General features: G+C 41.2%; 1 protein-coding gene across 4 annotated transcripts in view; it reads left to right on the top strand.

Moving 5' to 3' along the window:
* Window positions 1-21,984, top strand: part of CRAMP1 (cramped chromatin regulator homolog 1) — a 33,895-nt gene that overhangs the window by 6,898 nt on the left and 5,013 nt on the right. For 2 of the 4 annotated variants that reach the window (XM_083872922.1, XM_083872920.1), the window contains exons 3-18: window positions 2,771-2,964; window positions 4,407-4,560; window positions 6,590-6,673; window positions 7,067-7,115; window positions 8,226-8,311; window positions 9,005-9,128; window positions 10,236-10,317; window positions 11,373-12,632; window positions 14,833-15,007; window positions 15,711-15,892; window positions 16,565-16,639; window positions 17,868-17,949; window positions 18,655-18,759; window positions 19,414-19,592; window positions 20,128-20,196; window positions 21,499-21,733. In XM_083872922.1, the coding sequence (XP_083729048.1) occupies window positions 2,771-2,964; window positions 4,407-4,560; window positions 6,590-6,673; window positions 7,067-7,115; window positions 8,226-8,311; window positions 9,005-9,128; window positions 10,236-10,317; window positions 11,373-12,632; window positions 14,833-15,007; window positions 15,711-15,892; window positions 16,565-16,639; window positions 17,868-17,949; window positions 18,655-18,759; window positions 19,414-19,592; window positions 20,128-20,196; window positions 21,499-21,733 (3,135 nt within the window). The remainder of the gene's footprint in view (window positions 1-2,770; window positions 2,965-4,406; window positions 4,561-6,589; window positions 6,674-7,066; window positions 7,116-8,225; window positions 8,312-9,004; window positions 9,129-10,235; window positions 10,318-11,372; window positions 12,633-14,832; window positions 15,008-15,710; window positions 15,893-16,564; window positions 16,640-17,867; window positions 17,950-18,654; window positions 18,760-19,413; window positions 19,593-20,127; window positions 20,197-21,498; window positions 21,734-21,984) is intronic. The other 2 variants (XM_083872921.1, XM_083872923.1) reach the window with 2 other exon arrangements.

Raw genomic sequence — 21,984 nt, forward strand, 5'->3', positions numbered from 1 at the left:
CTTTCATTCATTCTTTGCCATCTCGTTTACCCCAGTTCTCCCTCCCTCCCTTTGGAAGTGGCTCAGGACTCCACAGTATCTCATCCCAGACTTGCAAGAGGAGGATTTTCTCCTCCTGTGCAGTAGGTACTGAGCTCTGACAGGTACCTGCCTGCAAGGCTGCAGGGTTAAGTGAACCTGCATACTGAACTTTATGGGTGTTTTCTTTGGGAAGAGCAAGAGAATAGTGATTTACAGGAGATGGGGAATGACCAAAGGGGTTTGCTCTATTATTCCTTTCTTACTACTGTGCATGGTAATATTTATCGTTGCGTTATCCCAATCCAACCTAGAGTATACTGAACAAGAACAATCATACATCAGTAAATCACCTCCATAAATTCCTTACCTCAAATCTTACTGTATGCAATTCTTGTTACATACAGAACAGCTAACGAGCTTTCATCCCCTCACTAATGATTGATGATTCTATTATTAATTCTGTGATTAATAATGGATGATTTAAATCTTCGTCAATGCATTAAAACAAGAAACTCTCCTGAGGCCAGCTATACCATTAGTGCTGCAGAATGCTGGGGAAAAGGAGGGGCCTCACTCTAACAACCTGCTCAGGTGTTTGTTCAATGTAAAATCATTTATAGAAAAGGACAAGCTGGACATTCTCCCAGTGTCTACCCATCTCACATCACTCAGCCCGTGACCTGGACATCCCCACCATTGCAGCCACAGCGGCTCCTTCCCTTCTCTCCAGGTGCACCAGAGCACCAGCACCTGTACCTTGTACCTGGGTACAAGGTACAAGGCAGTCATTTGGATATGCAGGTTCCCAGCATTTTCCCTCAGCTTTCAATACACAGTTTGCAAAGACTTCGAGTTTTTGTACTCAGTATTTAAACTGTAACCCCCCAAAAAAATCATGGGTCAGAACACCAGTGTTCCAGAGAAACTTACTCATTCCTTTTGTCCAGTGTTCGCTATCTATATGTCACATTATTAAAACTTCATTTATCTGGGACTAGCATAGTATCATTTCAAACTACATTCACATGGACAAAGCTGTCTCTGTAGTTCTTAAACAGTGGTTCATGGAAGAATTGAATGGCACGTAAGAGTTCTGTCAAGATGACAGGATATTCAGATTTTTAGATCTTCATATACAATACTCTGAACAATTGTCTGGATGGTAATTTATAAAAGAGTTTAAAACAAAAAAAATTCTGATAAAATTCCCAGGACTACAGTTTGTCTTGTGTTATAGTAAGTGTGCATAAAGGAACAAAAGACAAATTATGAGTTACATGTCCTGTATAGAAGTTGAATCCATGGAGTCCTCAGCATGTCCAATAGAGATCTCTAGTCCATCTTTTACCTACAACTAAAATGTAAATGAAAATGAACTGAACTTTAAATTCTAATAAGACCATAAAATCTTCACTGACACAGTAGCTTTAATAATGAATTTATGTGTACCAAGTGTACTGAACAATCTTCAGAAAATCCTTGATATGATCTGTTCTTCAAGCAGCTGACTTAGGATTTTATTTACTCGAGTACGTATTAAAAAAAAAAAGAAAACCCCCCCAGAAAGCCCAAACAAAAACCAACCACCCAGCCCACAAATGAAACCCCCATGTCCTGCATTCATTGTTCCTCTGAAGGATATCTCAGAAGTTGGGGGTCTGTGATCAAAATAGTGACTCTGGACTGAAATCCTGTACCTCTCTTCTGATAAAGGACATCTTTCGTGTTGGGGGTAGCAACAGGAGATTGGGGATTGAGTGTGAGGACTGATATGTTTGACTTTCTCCTTCTTGACCAAAGATCTGTATTTCATTACTGTGCAAATCGTGATATTTTGCACAGTCTCACATTTGCAGACTGAAGAAGTGTCAGTTATGTGTCTGTGTTGAGTTTCTTCTCAGCCATCTGTTAAAGTGCTCAGTTTTTTTTCTTGTGGTTTCCTTTTTTTAAAGGATTTACCTCCACAGTGCCAGAATTAAATGGCTTAAGTTTCAATTATTTCATCAGTAGCTGATAAAAACTTAAGTAAGTAAAGAAGCTGTTTATTTGAGAAGTTATTTATAAGTGCATTTTATTCTGCATTGTCTAATGTTTTTTCATGTCTTGCCTTACATGCTTCCCTGTGGTGACAATAATTTTCTTCAAGAGTCAAGTAGTCATCCCTAGAAATAAAAGAAACATTAACTCCAAAATGGTCACCATATCATCTTTTATATCAAGTAAATATTGATTATACACAGGAAACAAAACAAACAAAAAAAAAAAGTACTTTTATAGATCTTGCTCTCTTCCAGGTTTGATTTCAAATATTCTCCATTGCTTGAATAAACCACCTTCTTTAGGATTTTGGAGAAATATGACATTCCACTTATTTTCCTCAGGGACATAATTTTGCTCCATTGGTCAGCTCCCTGTTCAGTGCTGCTTAGGAGTTCTCCCTGGCTGCAGGGCAGTGACTGCAGAGCTTACCAGCGTATAAAGCATCACAGAGGGTTACCTGGTGGAGGCTGCTGCAGTACATTCCTGCTGATATGGAGTGTTACTTCTGGAAATACAAAATTAAGCCATGGAAACCTTCCTCTTGTTTTTTACACTTTGAGATTTTATTCCTATAAAACAAGCCCCATTATTTGTCCCATTGTATTTCAAGTGAAAAAGGAGATAATTCTGAATTACTCCCTTACCTCCATCCATGAATCTTCCTGTATGTTTAATATTCACTCTGGTTATGTTGGTTTTTTTTTTACAGCAGCAGATAATGGAGGGACTGCACCTGGTGGCACATCAGGAATTCCTCCCAGCAATCCTGCTGGGAATTCCAAGTCAGCAGCAAGGAGCCTGGGCTCCTCAGCAGGAGAGAAGGAAGAAGGGAAGAAGGTCCGACGGCAGTGGGAGTCCTGGAGCACGGAGGACAAGAACACTTTCTTTGAGGGACTGTATGAGGTACATGTAGAAGAAAATAACAGACTTAGATGGCTTTGGTTAGTCTAGATATTCAAAATGAAGGTTGATTGGAGTGAGATTGGCAGGAGCAGAAGGCCACTGAAGATGAACATTCGTGGGGCCACACACGGGGCTGTAAAACAGCTGCCAGTCAAAGCCATGTGTCAAAAGAGTCAAGTTTCTTGGGTTTTTTTCTTTAAATACACAGGAAAGATTTTTGAGTTCTATTAATGAATGTTTATAATAATTTCAGTTGTTATTGAATTATTGGTCTGTTTCAAATGAAAAGAAATAAAAATAATGTCCCCACCTGAACTTTCAAAAGCAACACACTTGCTCTGTAATAATACCACAAAAGAAAAGCTGGTCTGTTCTAAAGAGAGTTGTGTTTAGTCTTTGGCCATGGAGAGGATAGAGCCAGTTCAGTCCTAGGGCTGAGAGACAAGAAGACGTTACATCATCTTATTTTCTGTCTCTTATGATGTATATGAAGAATTCCTGCTTTACCTGTTCCTGTGATTATTTCAACAGCATATCAGTTTTGAAAATGTGTGCCAAAGGTAAAAACAAAGCCAGTGATGGGGAGTTTTCTTTGCACATATGCATCTTTTTGCATTATCTTTTTTTCATCCTAGGCATGGTATCACATACATGTGTTTTGTGGACAAAATGAACACTTGAACAGTGTTTTCTTTTTTTAACTCCTCTGAATTGCAGTAATATTCCTGCAAATTAAGTAATTTTTAAGCCACTTCACTGACTTCTTTAAATATTGAGGAAAAATTTTTAAAAATTTGTTTTAAGGTGAATCTGAGACTCAGTTTATTCAGTCCCTCCTACCATTCATTTTGTGGCACTGCTTTTCAGAAGAGGTTTTCATACTTTCTTACTTAAATCAGTTCCAACCTTTTCTGAATACAAAATTTCTGTGATAGCAGGAGTTAACATGTATAAAATCAAATCTTTTGAAACTCAAATTTTTTCTCCTAGTAACAGTAATATGAAACGTACTGTAAATAAAAGTGCAGCTGGTAAATATAGTATGTTTTTCATTTACTCTAGTCAGAATTGGTGGGGGGGAATGCAGAGGAAAGTAAAGAACGCTCAGGAGAAAAATCAGTGTTTTCAGTACTGCTACTTAAGACATTTGTAAGTTAACTTGGGTAATTTTTTTAACTTGCTAGCAACTTGCTGGGTTTATTTTGAAACAGTTAAAGAAATTGGAAAGTAATTAATTTGGCATCTATATTGCATTTTATATAAAACAAGGAAGCTGATGTCATTATTTCACTCTTGAGTTCTGATCTCCCAAAATTTTGTTCATGGCCATTGAAATCCAATTTCCCCCAACGAGCCCCAAAGTCCCTCACATTGTTTGGCTTGACTTATGAGAGATCCAGGTTTTGGTTTGAGTATGTCAATTCGATTTATTCTTTCTTCAGCATGGGAAGGACTTTGAAGCTATCCAGAACAACATTGCCCTGAAATACAAGAAGAAAGGCAAACCAGCCAGCATGGTGAAGAACAAGGAGCAGGTCCGGCATTTCTACTACCGCACCTGGCACAAGATCTCCAAGTACATTGACTTTGACAATGGTTAGTATGCACCAAAATGGGCTTGGTGCAATGGTTGGAGTCCTGCCTTTTAGAGGTGAGGAAATATATACTGAGGAGGAAATAAATGCTGAACATAGAGTTGTAGAACCACAGGATGGTTTGGGTTACAAGGGACCTCAAAGACCATCCCATTCCACCCCCTGCCATGGGCAAGGACACTTTCCACTAGAGCAGGTTGCTCAATGTCCCATCCAACCTGGCTGTGGTGACCTTCAGGAACAGAGAATCCACAGTCTCTCACTTTTTATTTTTGTTAGCGTGGCCCTGTCAAGGTTTGTGTTTTGTGAAAAATACTTTTCAAAACCTGGTGCTTCTATCACTACTTCTGTGAATTCACCGCACCATAGTAAATGCAGATCCTGGCTACACCCTCCTTTCAGGAAGTTGTAGAGAGTGATGGGATCTCCCCTGAGCCTCCTTTTCTCCAGGCTAAACAACCCCAGCTCCCTCAGCCACTCCTCACAGGACTTGAGTGTCCCAAACCCTTCACCAGCCTTGTTGCCCTTCTCTGGACACATTTGACCATCTCAACATCCTTCCTAAATTGAGGGGGTCCAGAACTGGTCACAGCACTCAAGGTGTGGCCAACCAGTGCCAAATACAAGAGAAAAATCACTGCCCTGGTCCTGCTGGCCACAGCATTCCTTGTCCAGGCCAGGTGCCATTGTCCTTGGCCACCTGGGCACACTGCTGGCTCGTGTTCAGTCAGTTGGCAGTCAGCATCCCCAGGTCCCTTTCTGCCTGGGTGCTGTCCAGCCACTCTGTCCACAGCCACTAGTGCTGCAGGGAGTTTTGACCAAAGTTCAGGACCCAGCACTTGGTTTTGTTAAACCTCACTAAAAATTAAAAATAATGAGGTATTAAAAGTAACTCATTAAGGAAAAATGGATATGGCTAGAAAGAAGCTGAAGGAATGCAAAGCTAATGTACAATACACTTAGTATTGTACTATGTACAGTAGTACATACTATACTAAGAGTATGTAGTCTCTTCATGAATTTTTGTGTTCCTGAGGGTTAACTAAAGGAGGACTTGAGTGTCTAAATCACCTGGCGCAAGGTGTGATTGTGAGTTCCTTTTTTCAAAACAAGGCAGCACTTTAAGATGAAGCCATAAGTATTTTATTTAAAAGCCAGTGTTGGAGTGAACACAGTATGGAAGAATTTTTAAAATAGAAAGATGTCACAGAAGAAGTGAATGCGTTTCTTGGATAACAAAAAGTTACGTATCTGTATCTGTGGGGTCTAGAATCTCATTGTCTGTATGAATTTAACCATCAATGGTTAAATTAGGTTAACTTAGTTAATAAGTTTAAATAGGTTTAGTATTGGTAGAAATATGTGTGCTTGGATTTTGAGATCAATGAGAACTAAAGTTTTGATGAATAGACAAGAATAAATATTTTTGCTCGATTTTTAAATCACAAGGCTGTCCTTGCTATCATTGATCTTTAGATCTATTAGCAGTAATGTCCACATCTTGTGTGTTGAAGAGAAAGGACAGAAAAAACCCATGCAAAGTTGAATAAAATGTTAGCAATTTTTTGTATAAAAATTTAGAATCTAGAATTTGCACCAAATCTCTTATGGTGTGTTAGAGTGCACAAAAAATGTTCTCTGTCTTCAGGAAAATCCAGACCTACCTCGGAATTTTCATGTAAAAGAGTTCTCTATACATTTGATTGAGGGCATCTGTACATTTCCCTTAGAATTCATAAACAGTTGATACTAGACCTAGCTTTATTATGAATTAGCTTTATTTTGCATATTTTTAAATTCCATGAAGCTGCTTTGTTTTCCTGTAAATCTAAAAAATGCCATGAAAAGGAAGTTGGTGAACCAATCCCATTATAGTGTTTCTTGAACCAGAACTCAGTTTTGCCTTTGATCTGATTTGTCTCATCACTGAAAATACAAATCCTCTCCTTTTTAGTGTTGACGTGAGTATCTGCAATGTAGCTGTGTGTATCTGCAACCTGCATCTCACTGACACCTTTTCTGCTTTCTAGTGTTTTCTCAAGGGCTGAAAAAATCTTCCCTGGAGCTGTATGGCTTAATCTGCTATGGGGAACTGAGGAAAAAGATCGGGGGATGTGAGTATGAATGACTTCAGGTTATTTTTGCACCACAGAATCAGAAGTTACTACCCTTGAGGTTGGAAGTGTCTAGTTCAGTTCCACTTTTGAGTTCTTGACTATTGCTGTAATCCGTGGTGTTGTTTCTTCATTAAATGTATTTTTATTTTTACAGACCTTCTTCATCTGTTGCATTAGTCCACTTTAATAGGTTTCTCTAGTTTTATCTGTCTGCAGAATGCAGTGCATGTATTCTCCACAGGTGATAGGAAAACATACACAGCACATTTATGCACGTTAATCCTATGTGAATAAAATGTAATAGCTTTGAAAACCCAGCAGGACACAGAGAAGGTCATGGGTTTAACAATGTAAATCCTAATTCACTGTGTTCTCTTATTTACTGAAAAGGTATGGATGACAAGAATGCAGCTAAACTCAATGAGCTCATTCAAGCTGGGTAAGTAAGAACTTACTTCTGAAACTCATAAAACTCTGTTGTTCAGCAGCTTGACTGTTGTATTGATCAGCCCAAGTTTGGGGCATTTCTTAATTTTCAAGAGCTGAAGTTTGATATTTTCCGTTCTTAGTTTGTTTTGTATTAAGATATTTCTCTCCTTTTCCGTGAAGCCATTAATGGTTAATAATAAGAAATGATGGGTTAAGTTTAATAAAATAGTTAAATAGGAATTCTTTACAGAAGCTACAGCACTTAGCCATGTGGATTCATTCAGGGAAATAGAATTATTCAGGTTGGAATCCAAGATTATCAAATCCAACCATTACCTCAGCCCTGCCACCACTAACTCCTGTCCCCAAGTGCCACATCCATAGGTCTTTTAATCTCTTCAGGGATGGTCACCACTGCCCTGGGCAGCCTGTTCCATTGCCTGACCACACTTCCAGTGCAGAAATTTTCCCAGTATCCCATCTAAACCTCCCCTGGCAGCAACTTTAGACTGTTTCTTCTTGTCTTGTCCATTGTTCCTTGGAAGCAGAGCCTGACCTCCCCCTGCCCTGCCAGCTGCCCCCTCTTGTCAGGGAGTTGTGCATTATTTAATGTGAGGCAACTCCAGTGAAAAGCAGAGTAGGACAAGTGGGACAGTCCCCTCCCTGGCCCAGCTGGCAATGCTGGACTGGTGCCCCCAGAACAGGGTTTTCCCTCCTCACTCCAGGGCATTGGTGATTCAGATCCAACTGGCCCTTGACCAGGACCCCCAGGTCCTTTCTGCAGCACTGATCTCCAGCATCTCATTCCCCGGTCTGTCCATACATCCCAGGTTGCTCCATCCCAGATGCAGAATCCAGAACTTCCCCTTGTTTAACTTCACATGGTTAGTGATTGCCCAGTCCTCTCATTTGTTGAGCATTCTCTAGAGAGTCTCTCTGCCTTCAAGGCAGTCCACAGCTTCTCCCAATTTTTGTATCATCTGCAGACTTGCTTAGTATCCATTCCAGTCCTGTGTCCAAGTCATATATGAAGATGGTGAAGAGCACAGGGCCTAATAGATCTGTATTCACATACTGTTGTTACTGGTTCCTCTAAGTACTTCTCTTTTCATGTATCCAGGGCTACAACTGTTCGTTACAAAGGCAGAAACCTGCGTATCAAAGCTCCCATGTGCAGGGCTTTGAAGAAACTCTGTGATCCAGATGGTGAGTAGAAAAGATGCTGGAACATGAGGGTGTTCTAGAAGATGGCTAGAAACACAGAAAAAGAGCAGGCTTGTTCTGGTGTGTCCATTGCTGGCAGGGAAATTTGAATTGTTGCATGTTTGTCCTGGGCACAGTATTCTGCCTTGGCCTGTTCTCTTGTATAACCCCAGTAACTTCAAGACTCACTTAGTTTTCTTACCAGCTAAGATGAAAGGGAAATATCCACACCAGACCAGTTCACTGCTGCTTTACACGTTGTGCTTTCACTGTGTGTGAAGGTGCCAGTGAATCAGCATCAGTATAGTGTTTAGCATTGAACATTTTCAGAATTTTTACCTTCTCCTATTTAGCTACGTGTGATTTCATTTGGGATTTTTTTTTCTTCCTTGTTCTCAAGTAAGTAGAATCAAGGTGTTGAAAGGTCTGAAATACTGTACTTGTTCAAAGTTTCTAGACATCTGATTTTTGACACTGCTTGCTCAATTGGAATCCCCAGTATCACTGCAGTGTCCAAGGATAAGAACATATTGAAACAAAAGGTAATTAAGGAAGCAGGCTCCACCAGTGAGGCTGAGCTGCCTGAGTTGTCTGTAGGTGATGGTGGTGTCTGATGTTTTGTATTGTGTAACTGAGCATACAGTGTTGTGACTGAGTTTTCCTTGCTTTGACCCTTTGTACTTCATCTCCATTCAGGTGTTAGTGATGAAGAGGACCAAAAGCCAGTACGACTTCCTCTCAAGGTCCCTGTGGAGCTGCAGCCACGAAATAACCACGCCTGGGCTCGAGTACAGAGTCTTGCCCAGAACCCACGGCTTAGGTAATGGAGAACTGATTGTAGTGCTCAGAATAGGGAAATAGATGAGCAGCAGCTTAGCCCCTTCCTTTTTCTTCAGGGTTCTCTTTGCCAGTTGGGCAGTTCATCTTTGATAATGCAGTTGGCCTAAGTGTATTTAGTCTGAAGCCTTTGTCCAACCAAAGTGCATGGTTTGTAAACATGAGTTATCACATGGGAAAATTAGATTACCATTGTTCTTTGTATCTTCTAATTTGAGTAATGAAGGAGCTACTAGCTTTGGAAATAAGTATAGTTTGTGCCACTTAATATCAGAGCAGAGGGCAAGTAAAATGGAGATAGTAGCCTTGGCTCTACTGAAATTTGTATTGAATGTACAATAGACAGAGAGAAGGGAACATACACAATGGTCAGAGGTGCTTGCATCAAGGCTCTGAACATTTCACTTGCACCCAATGATTAAAGCAGCATGGAAGGTGTTTGTAGCTTCTCTCTTGCAAAACACTGTTGGTGCAGCTGTTCAGTGTCATCAGGGGCTGTTCATCCTGGTACTTCTAGTCCAGAACTTGGGGCAGCAAACGTGAGGCCTCTATGATGTTGAGTGTTGTTTCAAATGCAACACTTCAGTGTAATGACCAAAGATCATGATAAAAATATCCCTTCTGCTTCTCTTCTCTAATAAACTAAATTAGGTTTATTTAGTAAAATGCTTTCAAAAAGTAAATGTTTAAGAGTCTTTTGTGCCCCTTTTTCTCTTTCTTTTTACTCTTTATGTAGTAGCTTCGTGCCTTGCCTGCACTTTTGCAGTTCATCTAAGTCCTGCCATCTTTTTCTATCTTCTTCCATCTGGAAAAAATAGTTTCTTGAATCATGGCAGTCAGGTTTATCTGACAGGCTTTTAGAATATGTGAGTTGTCACAGTTGTGAGTTAACCTAGATTTTGAAGCTGTGGGATAACATATGTTTTTGGTTTTGTTGTGGGTTTTTTCTTAGTGCTTGAGAGTGTTTTTTGTGCTGGCATTATAGAATGCCAGTTTATTCCTTAATTCCCCTTCTAGCATCAAGGTTAGGACTTTGAGCTCCTGCTGACAATTGTTCTCTGTTCCCTTGCTTTGCTTCTCTCGCATACAGGATGATCGTGGAGTTACATCGGAAGGTCTCCAGCCTCCTTGAATTCCTGAAGCAGAAGTGGGCTCTCCATGAAGTGCGGGTTGTATCCTTTTCCTACTCAGTCTGTTCCATGTGCGGTGTCCTGGGAGCAATTCTCTTCCTATTCCAAGTTGAGTTTTCATTGGAAAAATTAATTACTTCATAAATGTACTAGTCCCTGTTTAGTAAAGATAGAAGTCAAATCTCAGCATCATTAATGGAAGCTTTTGTGGGAGATCCCATAGTGTTCTTCTTTTACCTCAGCTCTTTTCTATTACGATCCTGTGAAAGCTAATTAAGGAAAAATTACATTCCTGCCTTCATTTCATTTCCTCAAACAGTGATCTTAGTCTGGTTCATTATCAGCGGGTGACCCCCGTACAGCCTGGATAATAACTGACAATTCTGTTTCCAGTTTCAGCAGAGAGATTAAGGACAGATCTTTGCACTTTGTGCAGTTTCACCAATGAAGGGTTAAGGTTCTTGTCGAGGTAGCTGCTGCTACCTGCAGTGTGTCTCTGCACTGTCTGAGCCATACAGCGTTCAGGGTGTCCCTGCCTCTGAACTTTGATCCATGCAATAGAAGGATTTGTGAGTTAGCAGCTGTTCTGTTCTGAACCTAGCCCTTCTGACTTGTAGGTTCTTCTTCTTGGACCTTTCATTCAGGCTTTTCTGTTTAATTTGTGAGCCTGCAAGAAGCAGCAGCATAACACTTGAAACTCTGAAGGATGTCAGAGCATGTAAAGAGGAGTTTGCTCTACCACTCATGGGAGGCTGCTTTGCTGTGCAGTTTGGAGGTTTTGCTTGGTTGTCTTGGGGCTTGTTGATTAGGATTTTTTTTTTTACAATTACAATGGTGTGCCAAACAGAAGTAATTTTGTTTGGAATGGGTATTTATTTTGGGCTTGTAGCAGGTCTTCACTGCAATCTTTATCACCGCAGAGGACCTAATTTCTGATTATAGTGTCTTCACTATAATCTGTGCTGAATAGAGAACATGTCCTCAACCAGCTAGGGGTTGTTTGTTTGTTTGTTTGTTTTAAACTTGCAAAATGGGCTCCCAGGTGCTTTTTTGGAAGGGGCAGACGACTGTTAGATTCTTTGACACATCTTTTTTAGCGTAAAACACTAGAAGAACAGCAACTTCAAGACTCCAGAGATTCAGAAACAAGAGGCAGCTTCTCAGAGGAGAAAGTGATGCTCCATCTCTTTCCAGGGGAGAACTGTACCCTCACTCCACTGCCTGGGGTAGCCAGAGTGGTCCACTCTAAGGCCTTCTGTACTGTGCATTGGCAGGAAACAGGCAAATGCAAACAGAACACAAAAGACTCTCACTTACTCCCCCCCGCCCAAATCCTCGGCATACAGAGTGGTCAGGGGACAGCAAGGGGGCAGCTGAAATACCTGCGGGGAGTGGAAGGTAAGGGCGTGGGAAGGGCAGAGAGCACTACAGAGCCCAGCAGAACCTTACAGCCTACAGCTGAAGTTTCTGCAAGCACTGAAGATGGTGCCTCAGAGCCTGTCCTGGTGGAAGGAACAGTCTTAAATCTTGGCATCACTAATTCCCTCCAGAAAGCACCTTCTGGACTTCAGGATCCAGGAGGACACCAGGAAAAGCTGAGCTCAGTGGCCCCCTGCATGGAGGGCAGGGAGGCCCTGGCTAGTGACCAGGCAGCTGTGCTATCCTCGTGCAGCACAGCGTGCACTTGCAGCAGGATCCCTGATGTGGAGGAGCTCTCTCTGCTTGATCCATTCCCACGGTACATGAAGTCCTGCCAGGACCTAATTGTCCCAGAGAAATGTTCTTGCACAGACAAACTGCATGGGAAAGACTCTGCTTCAGCAGCTGGTAATGCTTCTCCAGTGACTTTTCCGAGCAGGAGAAGTGCAGAGACCTCTGACTCCTCTTCCCAGCTACTGAGAGGTGGTGTGGCTTCCCCTGGCAGCGGCAAATGTGAAACTCAGGCCAGCCACAGCCAGGGCCAGCAGCCCGATGCTTGTACCAAGGATATCACGGATGCAGTAATGGAGGATTCTCAAGAGAAGCTGGGCTCCTTGTTTCCACCTCCACCTCAGGGACAATCCAGTACAAAGTCTCTCAAGGATGACCCAAGTCGGCTCTCGCAGCAAGTTCGAGAAGAAGGATGGAGTCTGCGAACCTCCGAGAGCCTTACGCTGGCTGAAGTCTACCTCATGATGGGCAAACCGAACAAGCTGCAGCTGGAATATGACTGGTTGGCTGTATTAGAGCCAGAAACCCAGGATGCTAGAGAGCAAACATCTGAGTCAAGTGCTGTCCCTGCGTGTCCTACCTTTCACAAGCAGAGACTCTTAAATTGCCTTCTGAAACTCATCTCTACTGAAGTCAATCCCAAACCAGTAAGTAGCTCTTGTTCATGCTCCAGATATTAAACTCTAGTTTCATTTGGGGACTAATTGCCCAGTTGTGCATTCACAATAAATCAATAACTAGCCACGTCAAGAGCTTTGGGGAGTCCTGTGTTTAAGTTATACAAAAATCACAACACAAGAAAGCTGGCTACAGAGTGGACTTTGCCTCAATGTGCTTTTTACACTGCCTTTTAGCTTCTGGTTTGCTGTGAGTCTCATTGGTGTTCCAATTAACACTTAAAATGTGATTAGTCAAAAGATCAGTTGTGAGGTGAGGTGCCTTCTGTTCTCTCTCAGATTCATGGAACCTTAGAACAGCCTAGGTTGGAAAGGGCTTGGAAGATCATCTAATCCAATCTTTTGTGGGAAATGGAGCCTGGATGAGATTAATATTCCACATGAAAACTGCATTGATTTTCAATGTTTATGTAGTTCAAATTACACAGTGAGAGAGTGAGAAGAATTTATTTCTTCAGAATAGCAGAGTCAATAGAACTGCACCTGCTACAGTTGATTTGCGTAGAAGGTCCCAGACTCCAGGATAGCTGTTTAACAGTCCCAGAAAAATACTTCTTCAGTAGGCAGACCTTAGGGCATGAACTTGCTTTCCTTCTTGTGTTTTGTTACCTGTGTTGAAGATTTGCCCCAGTGATACCTGGGCAGGCGTTGAAACTTAGTAAAACGTCTTTTTAAAAGTCACATAGTTCAGCAGATCTGCTCAAATGCCTGTGGTAGATACGATGAGTTAAAGATTCTCTTCCACCCAGGATGCAAATGTATCACTGTTCCCAGTGATACTCAAACATTGAGTTCTTTGATCCTTGTTTGTTGGTGATTTAGCCCCCCTCAAAGTTCCTTTTGATTCTGATTCTACAGACATGGAATGAAGGATATTATAAATTTAAACCCATCTTTGTTCAGATGCAGCTCCAAATATAGACTTTGTTTAAACTGCAAAAGCTTTTAGATCTCACAGATCTGGGATACTGTCTCCCTTTTGGCATCTACTTTTACTTCTGGTGACACAGGTGACAGCTAGGCACGACATGATGAAACAGTCACAAACTATAAAGAAGGACACCCCTGAGACTTTTGGGGGGAGGAGAAACCAGCAGTTAGGATTTGTATGTGTTTTCCTGTCATTTTGACACTCTTGCTGTCTTAAAGTAGCATAGTACTACTGAACAATAAAGGAGCTCTTTAAGGATATGTCCCATATTGTACATTCCAGCAAAAAGAAGGAACACAACCTTTCATTTGTCAAATACCATTTTATTCTCACTGTTTTTCAGAAAAACATACTCTCCTTGCAGCATGAACATTGTGGCACTGATACTGCAAAGGCCAGGAAGTTATTTCCTGCTTCACTGAAAGCACTGTAGATGTGTTGAAAGTTGCATTTCATCAAATAATGACAGGAATCATGGTATTTTTTCCACAGGGTATTTTAAGAGGAAAGATTGATTGTGTGGATGCCTGCTGTTTTCTCCAGATAATCTGTAACAGCCAAAGCAGCCAGCTGTCCTGTGGTTCATTCCTTAAATGAAAATCATCCGCATAAAACAAACTGTGAAGTGGCATCGCAGTTGAGCAAAGAGTGTAATTTTAAGCCTGTGATTGCACACAGATTCCTTTAAAAGGCAGAGTTTTCTAGAAAACAGTTTAAACAACTTAATGAAACAACTGGATAGGCCTGGGAAATTATTGAGGCCCATATGTCTCTTGTTAATGCTGTGTTACAGCGTGAAAGAGAAGGGAAGGGAAAAAAAATTGAAACTACTTGATTAGAATTAACAAAGAATTAAAACGTTTTTGTCTAGATTATTTCTCACCAGAGCAACCCTATGTATGGAGTTTATGAAAAATAGTTTTGCACTGAATTAAAACCAACACCTTTTTTTTTTCTCTTTCTTTCAATCCCATGGTGATTCAACATATTACATAAAGCTCGTTGAGTGTTAATCCAATTGTAACATAGATTAATATATTGAATTGATGACATCCAACACTGCTAAATGGGCAGGAAGGTAATTTCAGCTGCTCTCACCCCTACTAGGAGGTACTGCTTTGAGTACTTTCAGGTATTGTAGTATGTCAGATATTAATTATAAGGCTTCCTAAAGTACAGTGAGTTTCACAATACATTTGTTATACCAGCACACAGTGTTCATTTAATGTGCATTTCCAGACGCCTGAGATGAGCTCCATTGCCACGTCACCTATAAAGCCTGCTCAGGAGGAGCAGTCCCTGACTCCCCCAGGAAAGATGATTGCCATCAACACCAGGAGTCCAGGCTGCACACGGAATCAGTCTGCCCTTCGCAACAAGACTTTTTCTCCTGGTGCTGCTTCCAGCTCCTCAGGTGAGTATTCCTAAAAATCCACTTGACAAAATCAACTTCTTAATACCTCACACCATGATGAGAACTTCCCAATGATGGAACACTGCAAGGAGGAGTGCTCTTACTGTTAGGAAACTTCACTGTCTTGAGAAGATTGGTGTGTGTTAATTTGCTTTAGAATTGTCCTAAGTCCAGTGCTGCTTTGAATCTTGAATAACAATACGCATCAAGAATGCAAGTTCACGACCCAGAAGAACTCTCCTTAGTCTCTCTTAGACAAGATGCTTAGAGTTTTTTGGGAGCTGTGTCCCACCCAGCAACTCAGCCCCATGAAGCTGCTCAGTCACTCCCCTCTGGTTGGATGGGCGAGAACTGGAAGAGTAAAAGTGAGAGAACTCATGGTTTGAAATAAAAGCAGTTTATTAGGGAAAGCAAATGCCATGCATGCAAAGCAGAACAAGGAATTCGTTCCTTGCTTCCCTTGGGCAGGCAGGTGTTCAACCATCCCCAAGACAGCAGGGGTCCATCATAGGTAGCAATAACTTGGGAATGCAAACGCCCTCACTCTGAATGTCCACCCCTTCTTCCCCCAGCTTTTGGAAACAGCTGGTGATGGAGCCAGAATCCTTATGTACCAGCTCTCGATGATCCTGCAGTTTACTAAAGAGTTATTTCCTTTTTGTTTTCACTTTATTTCATTTAAATTGCTGTTAAAATCTTCTAGGTTTGAGAAACCTCCCTAGACCTCTCTTGGTGGCTAGTCCTTCAAGTTCTGGGAGCACTGAGGCTGACAGTGGGCTGTTTGCAGTCCCCACAACCCTGCCCCCCAACAGCCGCCATGGGAAGCTGTTCCTCCCCAGCAAGGAGGCAGAACTGACCTTCCGGCAGCACCTGGATACCATCAGTGTAAGTGAGATGATGAATAGAAAATGCAGCATGCTCTGCATGAGCCAGCTTCCAGAGGGTATCACAGGGATTCTGAATTCATCAGAAAGTATGGGCAGCCTTGTGCAGCAGTGCTTCTTATCATGCACAAGTTTAATGTTGTATTAACTGAGATGAGTCAGATTTTGACTGTATAACTGTACTTTGAACTGACATTACCTGTTCAGGTAATTCAGGTAATTCAAATCTGAATGCCATCATACAGCCTGATGACACTGATTTACTGTCTAGTTAAATTGCTCCAGCAAATTTATGTGCCAGGTTTAGCAAACATTGATCCTCTTCTGATGTGTAGCTAATTTTACCAAGGCCTCATTGCTGTATTTAAGTCAAATTCTAGTTTTTATGTACACAACCTCAGTAAGAATTTTGTAGGAAGCTGAAGTAGTTGGTAATAATGAAATGGCTTTTGGGGACAAAGCTTTATCTCCATAAAAAAAAAGAAGAAAAAATACATTATTGGTGGAAAATATTCTGACTCTAGCAAAAAGGATATTGTGCTATCTGAAACAAAACACAGTATTTTAGTTAACTCTTAATTCATCTTGATTGAAAATGAGAATTTGGGGGATATAATTTATTCTATGTCTGGATGCTTAAAATACTTGTAATGCATTTCCTGTTGTTGTCCAGATGCAGTCAGACTTCTTCCTGCCGAAGCCCAGGAAGTTACGGAACAGGCACTTGCGGAAGCCACTGGTAGTACAGGTCAGAGCAAAGTGTAAATCCCTGTTCTGCTCACTGAGTATCAGTAAGGCTGTAGTGATTTGCACACATCAAATAAAAACTGAAGTTCCCTCAGGCATCCACTGGAAATGTGAAGCTGAAATTATGAAGGAAAACCACTTCAGTCTCTAGTGTAACTAGCTATGTTACATTCCTTGTATGAAGAATATCAACAACAGCGGAAGTCCAGTGCCTAAGGTAGTTTGGAAAAATAAAAAAGCCTCTGGAAGAGGCTTCTGGAACCTGGAAGCAGGTTCTGCTACCTGGGCCTTCTGGCACTGAGGCATAGACAGTGTGTCCCTGTGCTGTTCTGTGCTGGCAGTGTTGGAGCTGGCAGCTCTCTTAACAACAAAATCTTCCTTTATATCCTTTTCCTGCTTCCTGCTCAATAGTGGATGTTAAACTGTGGTGGATATAAGTCCCTGTAGTGAAATAAGCCATAACACACTTTGAAACAACAATGATTCCTGGGAAAAAATGGGGCTTGGAAAGAGATGGATGGAAGGAGTGGACAATTGTTGTGGTGCTTTGGTGACAGACAGGCATTACCCTCCTTCAGACTGCTCTGATAACCCTGGGAATAGGCACATATCACTGGCACACAAGACATGTGAGAAAAAAAGAAATCTGAAACCTAAATAATAGCAACCTACTGGGGAAAACAAAGTTCCCAAGTGTCATTATACCTTTTTCTTTTCTTCTATTTTGTATAAGAGTAGGGGATGCAGAAATTACCCCTAGACTTTTTTTTGATTCTGAGATCTTCAGATCTGGGCGATTCCATGTGTTTTAAGAGCTCCCAAGTACACACAGCTATCTCACTCATCCACACTTGCTGAATTTTAAGGGCAGATCAGTTTGTACACAGACTAGGTCCCATGCTTAAGATCACTGCTGTAGTTCTGACAGAGATTTGAAAATCACTGCAAATATAATCAGAGAGGATTATAGTTCTAATCAGCATTTCTCTGAGAGTTTTCCATATGGAAATAGTTCTTTTTAGTAGTTTACAGAGAAAACACATCATTCCTTTCTGTAGTTTTTTTCTCAAGAGCACACTGATCCCATTGCTGTGTCTGGTGCATGGTTGTAATGCCATGGAAATACTCTGCTTATTCTGGAAGGTCTTGTGAACTCCTGCAACTTATACAATGAGTGTTACCCTCTGTCTCTGTTAAATCTGTTCTGATTTATTGTTTCTCTCGCATAGAGAACACTGCTCCCCAGGCCGTCTGGAAATCCGTCCCAGCATGTCTGTTCCTTTTCTATCTTATCCAACTCATCCATTACAGGTGAGTCTAGCACTTCTAAAAACTGAAGAGTGTCCATTAAAACTGCATAAAGAAGTATTTTCTAAAAAGAAGAAAATACTCTTTCAAAATGACAGTGTCACCAGCCTGCAGGATGATAGGATTGCTCCTATGGATCATTGTCAAGCAAGCTGTGCTTTTGATAAATTTTTTCTTCAATTTCCCAAGATTGAAATCACGTAAGAGCAAGGAGTTCTAAAAAGGGAGATGAAATTCAGAATAAAATACCTAGACGGGAGTTTTTGTTCTGTAGGATATAATAATTTGTCTAGATTTTATAGTGGACTTGCCCTAGTACCTGGGATACTGTCTAAATTTTATACAGCATAAGCAGCTTGTCCACTGCCCATATGTCCTTTTCTGCTGGTACATTCTTGAGTTCAGTGGTAGAACAGGTGATTCCCCATGAAAGCCAGCATGACACCTGAAGGGTTTTCTGCACTGACAGTATGAGAGCAGCTCCAGTAGCACAGCAGCACTTGCTATTGTGTCTTTGTGGCAAGACATTGCTTAGCTCACATCACTGTTTTAGCTCCAGTTCCATCTCAGTTTATTCTGTCATGCCCACTACTTGGATTCCTGCAGCTTGCTGCTGTTTGGAATTTATTTACTTCCATTGAACTGTGTTGTGCTGTTTTAAAGGTGTTAGATTTCATTTCCCTGAAAGGTATTAATGCTTCCTCCCAGGGAGAGGTTCATTTCGGCCAATCCAGTCCTCACTGACTAAAGCTGCTGTTTCTCGTCCAATTGTGCCCAAAGTTCTTCCAACACAGGCCACCAACCATCTGTCTAGTAAGTCATTCTGAATTCTGCAATAAAAGCCATGCTGGTGTCCTCCAGTCAGACAATGTCTCACAGCAGAGAGTGGGTTCCATAATTAGAACAATTAATGAGGTGAAAACAGTGACTGCATCTATGTTTTACCTAGAGGATTCTTTTGAGATGAGAAGACATTCACATGTTTGAAGTGGATTTTAAAATATCTGAGTGAGGTTGACCCTTATAACAACTTATATTTTTTACATTGAGTCTACATGGCTGCCAGAGGCAAGATAACAAAACAAGGCTCTGTTGTTTCTAGAGTTCCTCTAGTAACCCATAGGAAATTTCTGGAAATTGCATAATGAAATACTTACCAATTTGAAAGGACAAAAAAAGAAAAAAAAAAATAGAAGAAAAGGATGGGAGGGTAACGGGGATGTTTCTCAGCTATTTTGATATACCTAGTAACAGGTTGGAACAGGGCAGAAAAGTTAAACATTTTAGCTAAAAGCAATGTTACCCTTGATGCGGAGAAGCAGCTGACCCAGATGATCAGGTCATTACTGTTGCTTCTTTTTTACATGGGTTGAGTTTTGACTCTGGGTAAGTTTAAAAAAATTATATTTTAGAGAATCATAACAAAGTGAAGAAGAAACTTGTAATGTGTTTTTTGTTTCACCCAAGGTGCTATTGACTTGGCAGCTAAAAGTGCTGGCATTATCCCTGGTAGTCCCATGCCTGTCCTGGATGCAGATGGTTTGCCAGGTGTGTCTCCATTGTCACCAGATGCAGTGCCCACGGTGGTGACAGGGCAGGAGCCAGCAGTAGCACATCAGAATGGAGGCTCCATCACCACTGTGGAGGTCAGAGGCTCTTAAATGAGCTTTTTTCAAGTGCTTAACTGTCTTGCTCTTTCATTGTATAAAAAAGCTGTATTATTATGATTCCCCAGTGAGCTTTCTCCTGGGGCTTCCTGTTAGACACTGCTGTCGTGGCAGACCCAGTCTGTGTTGTGTAGTGTCTCTTTGGGGCTGAGGGATCAGGTCATCATCTCATTGAATGAATTTCCATCCTGTAAAATGGTTTGCAGCTGGTAGAGCATTGAACTTGGCCACCCAGAAATCTGATTTGAAAAGAAATGATGGCATTTCAAAAATTCAGAAGGGTATCTGTGGCAAAACATGGACTTTTTGGGATTGTATTTGGAAAAGAAACTGTAATCTCTCCTTGCTGTTTCTTTCACTGAGACTCAGATACATGTTAGTCCATGTTGTGTTCTCAGGGAGCTGATGGACTGTTTTGAAAGATACGAGATGTATGAAAAGCACAGATAAGTGGTGATAGGCCCTTATCTCTCCCCGCCCGGGTGGTCGCTCACGTGTTTGTGTTGTGTTGCAGGGCTCAGGCCCGGGGTGCCGGGTGCCGTACATCAGCCTGCCGACCCGGCCCGAGCAGGACGGCTTCCAGGTACTGTGTGTGCTGAAGGAACAGAGCTCTGCAATGGGTAATGTTCTGTGAAAATACCACTGGTATTGATAGTTAAAACTCTGTACTCACAGGTAATTGTGCACCATTGGTACTGTCTGGTGGAAACGAAATCCCTAGTGTCTGGAGAAATCTAAAGAAATTTAGGAAAGCTGCTTAAATGTGTGTGTGTGACATTCCCTAAAATCAAAGTGAAGCTGACCTGTGAAGGACAAACAAGCTTTTACATATCTCCTAATTGAGTGGGGGAGTTCATAATCACTCTGCTGTATCTGTGTGTGTTTTAGACATCACAAGGAGACATTTCAGCAGTTTGCAGTGCTGCTTGCCTCCATGTCGCTAAAGGAGGAGTATTAGGATTAAAAGTGTAATTGTAATGTCAGCATCCTTTCCAGAGATTCACTGTTCATTGTGCTGGATCCAGTAAACATAGATATTTAAGAGTAACTGTGATGACACTTAACTTGTAGGAGTGTTGTCACCCTGCCTCCAGACTCTTTCTCTGGTGGGATCCAGGACCTGGTGCTGGATTTTTAAGTCTCAGAGTACAGGCTCTTCTTTTCTTCAGTGGAAGCACTTACCATGCTCCCTGTGATGCCTGCATGTGAAAAAGGTCAAATTAGTTTGATTGGAGAGCATAAAGGAGATTAAGATTTATGGGACAGATGTTAGGACATGAACCTATGAGGCATTTATTGTGGTAATTGGGGCCTCAGGTCCTGGTTGTTGTCTCATGACAGCTGTGTATACATTACATCAGAAAATAATCTTACAGTTCTATGATGAGGTACTGGTAATGAGACTCCATAAAGATCAGTTGAAATCTGGGAAGTCTGGCTGTAAAAAGTGACTAAATGTGAGTTACCAGTTTAAAATACTCTTCCATCAGTTAAAGGGGTTTTGCCTATACCAAGGCAAAATAATACATACCTATTTGGAACTATCTTGTAGATTTATCAAAATTATGTTTATTTTAAGATTATGCTTCTTATGTTATGCAGGCTGTTTTAAATATTCTTTGGAATGTTGCAGGCTCATATTTTTTCAGATGATTTGGCAGGATATGGGCTGAAGCATATTTGTTTATGCTCACAGGCACTTTTTATTAAAATAATACAGATTTATTATATAAATAGTATATTCCTCTAATTTAGGCATGTTATCTACTAGATTTTTCCCTTAAAAGTCTGGTTTTAATCTGATAATCAAGAGCCAAAATGTTGCCTTTTAGTCTTCCGAGTTCTTAATAAATGTATGAACAATTAATTCTGTTTCTTGTAATAGGGTACATCAGTCCTTTCTCTGCCAGAACTGCCCAAGACTTCTGTCCAGAATGGTCTGTCCACCCCTCCACTTCCCTCATCAGAGGCTTCTAGTACTCGGCTCTCTCCTCCCAATGTTTCTGCTCTCTTGGATATTTCCCTGCCTGGACCACCTGAAGATGTGCTTTCCCAAGGGGAACCTGCCACTCAGATCAGTGATTCCATCATTGAAATAGCCATCAGCTCTGGCCAATACAGTAAGTCTAAGATTAGCTAAAGTCTGCCTATCTATTAAAAAAATAAAAAATAAAAATTCCCTGACATCTTACACAGCAGCAAAAACTTTTCCAGGAAGCAGTTCTTGGGTTATAAGGTTTTTGTGGGTTTGTTTTGGTTTGTTGTTTTTGTTTCCAAATATCTGTTGGAAATAAAATTCTCTGCCTGGCCTTTATTTTCTAGCAAATATGGGGTGGGGGGGTTATTGTTGTTGTTTGGGGCTTTTTTCCTT

This window comes from Zosterops lateralis, assembly GCF_965231275.1.
Source record: "Zosterops lateralis genome assembly, chromosome: 15".
NCBI lineage: Eukaryota > Metazoa > Chordata > Aves > Passeriformes > Zosteropidae > Zosterops > Zosterops lateralis.